This window comes from Petaurus breviceps, unplaced genomic scaffold (genome assembly GCF_028583685.1).
Source record: "Petaurus breviceps papuanus isolate PSGF00001 unplaced genomic scaffold, PetGlider_PUasm1.0 176, whole genome shotgun sequence".
NCBI lineage: Eukaryota > Metazoa > Chordata > Mammalia > Diprotodontia > Petauridae > Petaurus > Petaurus breviceps.
Window position 1 is genome coordinate 32,003,575 of NW_027185771.1, and position 2,564 is coordinate 32,006,138.

General features: G+C 39.7%; 1 protein-coding gene across 1 annotated transcript; it reads right to left on the minus strand.

The window, feature by feature from the left end:
* Positions 1-368: 368 nt before the first annotated feature.
* LOC138159562 (olfactory receptor 1D2-like) lies at positions 369-1,400 on the minus strand. The gene has a single exon (XM_069085914.1). The coding sequence runs from the start codon at positions 1,341-1,343 to the stop codon at positions 369-371; it is 975 nt and encodes a 324-aa protein (XP_068942015.1). The 5' UTR covers positions 1,344-1,400.
* Between the last annotated feature and the right edge of the window lie 1,164 nt (positions 1,401-2,564).

Sequence of the window (2,564 nt, forward strand, 5' to 3'; positions counted from 1 at the left end):
CACAATCTGATAGTTCCTTTTACATTAGGTATTTAATAAATGTCTGTTACAATAATGTATGGCATTCTCTGAATTTTTGCTGCCTTTCTTTCTCTTTCTCTCACATGCACACACATGCACACCACATATACACCAATCCTACAATAGCCTTAAGTCTTTTGTTTCCATATATTTTTGTTAGAATCTGATATGTCCATTTATAAACTCTCTGAGGACAGAAACCATATATTCTACTATTTTCCCTTCTCCGGTCTTCTAACAGTTAAGAGTTGTGCACATAGGATATGTTCGATAAATACTTGCTGCTTTTTATAAAATTGCATCAACCCCTGGAGTTGATAGGTTTCGGGGGTCAGGGAAAAGAGAAATCAAGGGACAGTTTTCCCTCTGAGAAGTTTCCTCAGGGCCCCCTTCATGTCCTGGTTCCTTAGACTATAGATGAAGGGGTTGAACATAGGAGTCACCACAGCATACATCACTGTGGCCACTGAGTCTTTCACAGAATAGGTTTTCACAGGTTGAAGATACACCCCAAATAGGGTACCATAGAATAGGGAGACCACAGCCAGGTGTGAGGCACAGGTAGAGAATGCTTTGTACTTCCCAGTGGCTGAGGGGATCCTCAGGATGGCCTTGACAATTTGAACATAGGAAAGGAGCATAAGCAGAAAGGGAAGAATGAAGAGGAGAGAGCCTGTTGTGAGTAGCACTGCCTGATTGATTCGGGTGTCAGAGCAGGCCAGTTGTAGTAGGACGTACATCTCACAGAAAATATGACTGACTTCCCTGTGCCCACAGAATTTCAAGGTAGACATGAGGATTGTGTGGGTCAGTCCATAGAGAATGGAGAGGACCCAGCATGGAACTAGCAACAGAATGCACAGTCTGGGGCTCATGATCGTGGTATAGTGAAGGGGGCGGCAGATGGCCACAAAGCGGTCATAGGCCATCACAGCCAGGAGGAGATTGTCCAGAGCCACTAATGAAACTAAAAAATACAACTGTATCAGGCACCCAGTGTAAGTGATGTCCTTTTTCTGGGTAAACAGATTCACCAGCATCTTGGGAACTGTATTAGAAACAAAGCAAACATCAGTGAAGGAGAGGTTGGCCAAGAAGAAGTACATGGGAGTGTGGAGGCGAACATCAGAGACAATGGCCAAGATAATCAGCAGGTTCCCAGCCATAGTGACTAGATACATAGCCATGAATAGTCCAAAGAGAAATCTCTGGTGCTCTGGATCCTGAGTGAGGCCTAGGAGGAGGAACTCAGAAACACTGGTCTGGTTTTGAAAGCCCATGTCTCTGTGTGAATGCAACAGTGACAAACATTTATGTAACATCTGCTGGGTAGAAGGTTCCTCGACATTAAAACATTTATATATGAATGTGAGTAACAATTATTTCTTAAATGAATGCAAGTTTAAATGAATACATTGTAAAATTATGAATAAATACATGAATTATTCAATTTAATTCAGGAAAAATCAACTTTGCCTTCTAAGTACTTACAGTATGAAGAAAAAAAAACAAAAGAATCATTACCCTCAAGAGTTTAATGAATTGTGAATAAATTCTGATTGCGTGTGTATACATAAAGGCAGCAGGAATAGTGAATAGGGTGCTAGATTTAGAACACGGAAATCCTGGAATCAATTCACACCACTGAGATTTACTAACTACGTGACCATAGTCAAAGACTTCAAATGTTGTGAAATTCAGTTAACTCTCTAAGACTATTGCAAATCATAGTTGGTGAAGAATACTGACATTTTAATTCACTTAGGCTACCCATTTTGAGAGAAATACTGGGGAAAGCGTTGCATATAATTTCAGATATGGCCACTTTCACAGCTGTTTTTACTTACCTGATTTTCTTTGTTACAAGAGAGTATTCCGCTTCAAAGTGAGGTAGTTTTAAGGTATATTGAGAAATGACTATGAAAGTTAAACACACATGACATCAATACAACTTATGTTACGAAATTTTGGAAGGAAAAAACACTCATAAGGCTTGGTGACAAATTAGATAGTGGGGAGAAGTTAAGAGGAGGAGAAACCAAAGAAAACCTGATAATGCTGAGCCTAGGAGCCTGGGAAATGGGATTGCTATGAAGGAGAGACAATGTACTGGGGACAGTGTTAAGTTCGATTCTGTACAGTTTGAGTTTCAAATGACAGATGACAGGATGTACAAGCAGAGGTATTGTGTAGGTGTTAAAGGATGCAGAAGTGGGTGAGGAAGACAGTGTGGCACCATAGAAAAGAGCTTGGACCTAGAAGGTGAGTTGAAATCCAAGTTCTGACATTTACCAACAGTTACTTGATTACCCCAAAGCTCATTTTATTTATCTGTAAAATAATAATATATGCACTCACCTATCTCCCAGGGACATCAAATTTGTAAACTTTTAAGCACTATGTAATATGTCTGATACTGTTCGTAAGGGACATAGACCTGAAGCATAGACAGTATGGCATCAAAAACATTTTAGTGTCTGGGTAAGAGTTAAAGGAAAGCCTGTCAAAATGCAATAAAATAATTAATGATGCATGTCTTCAAG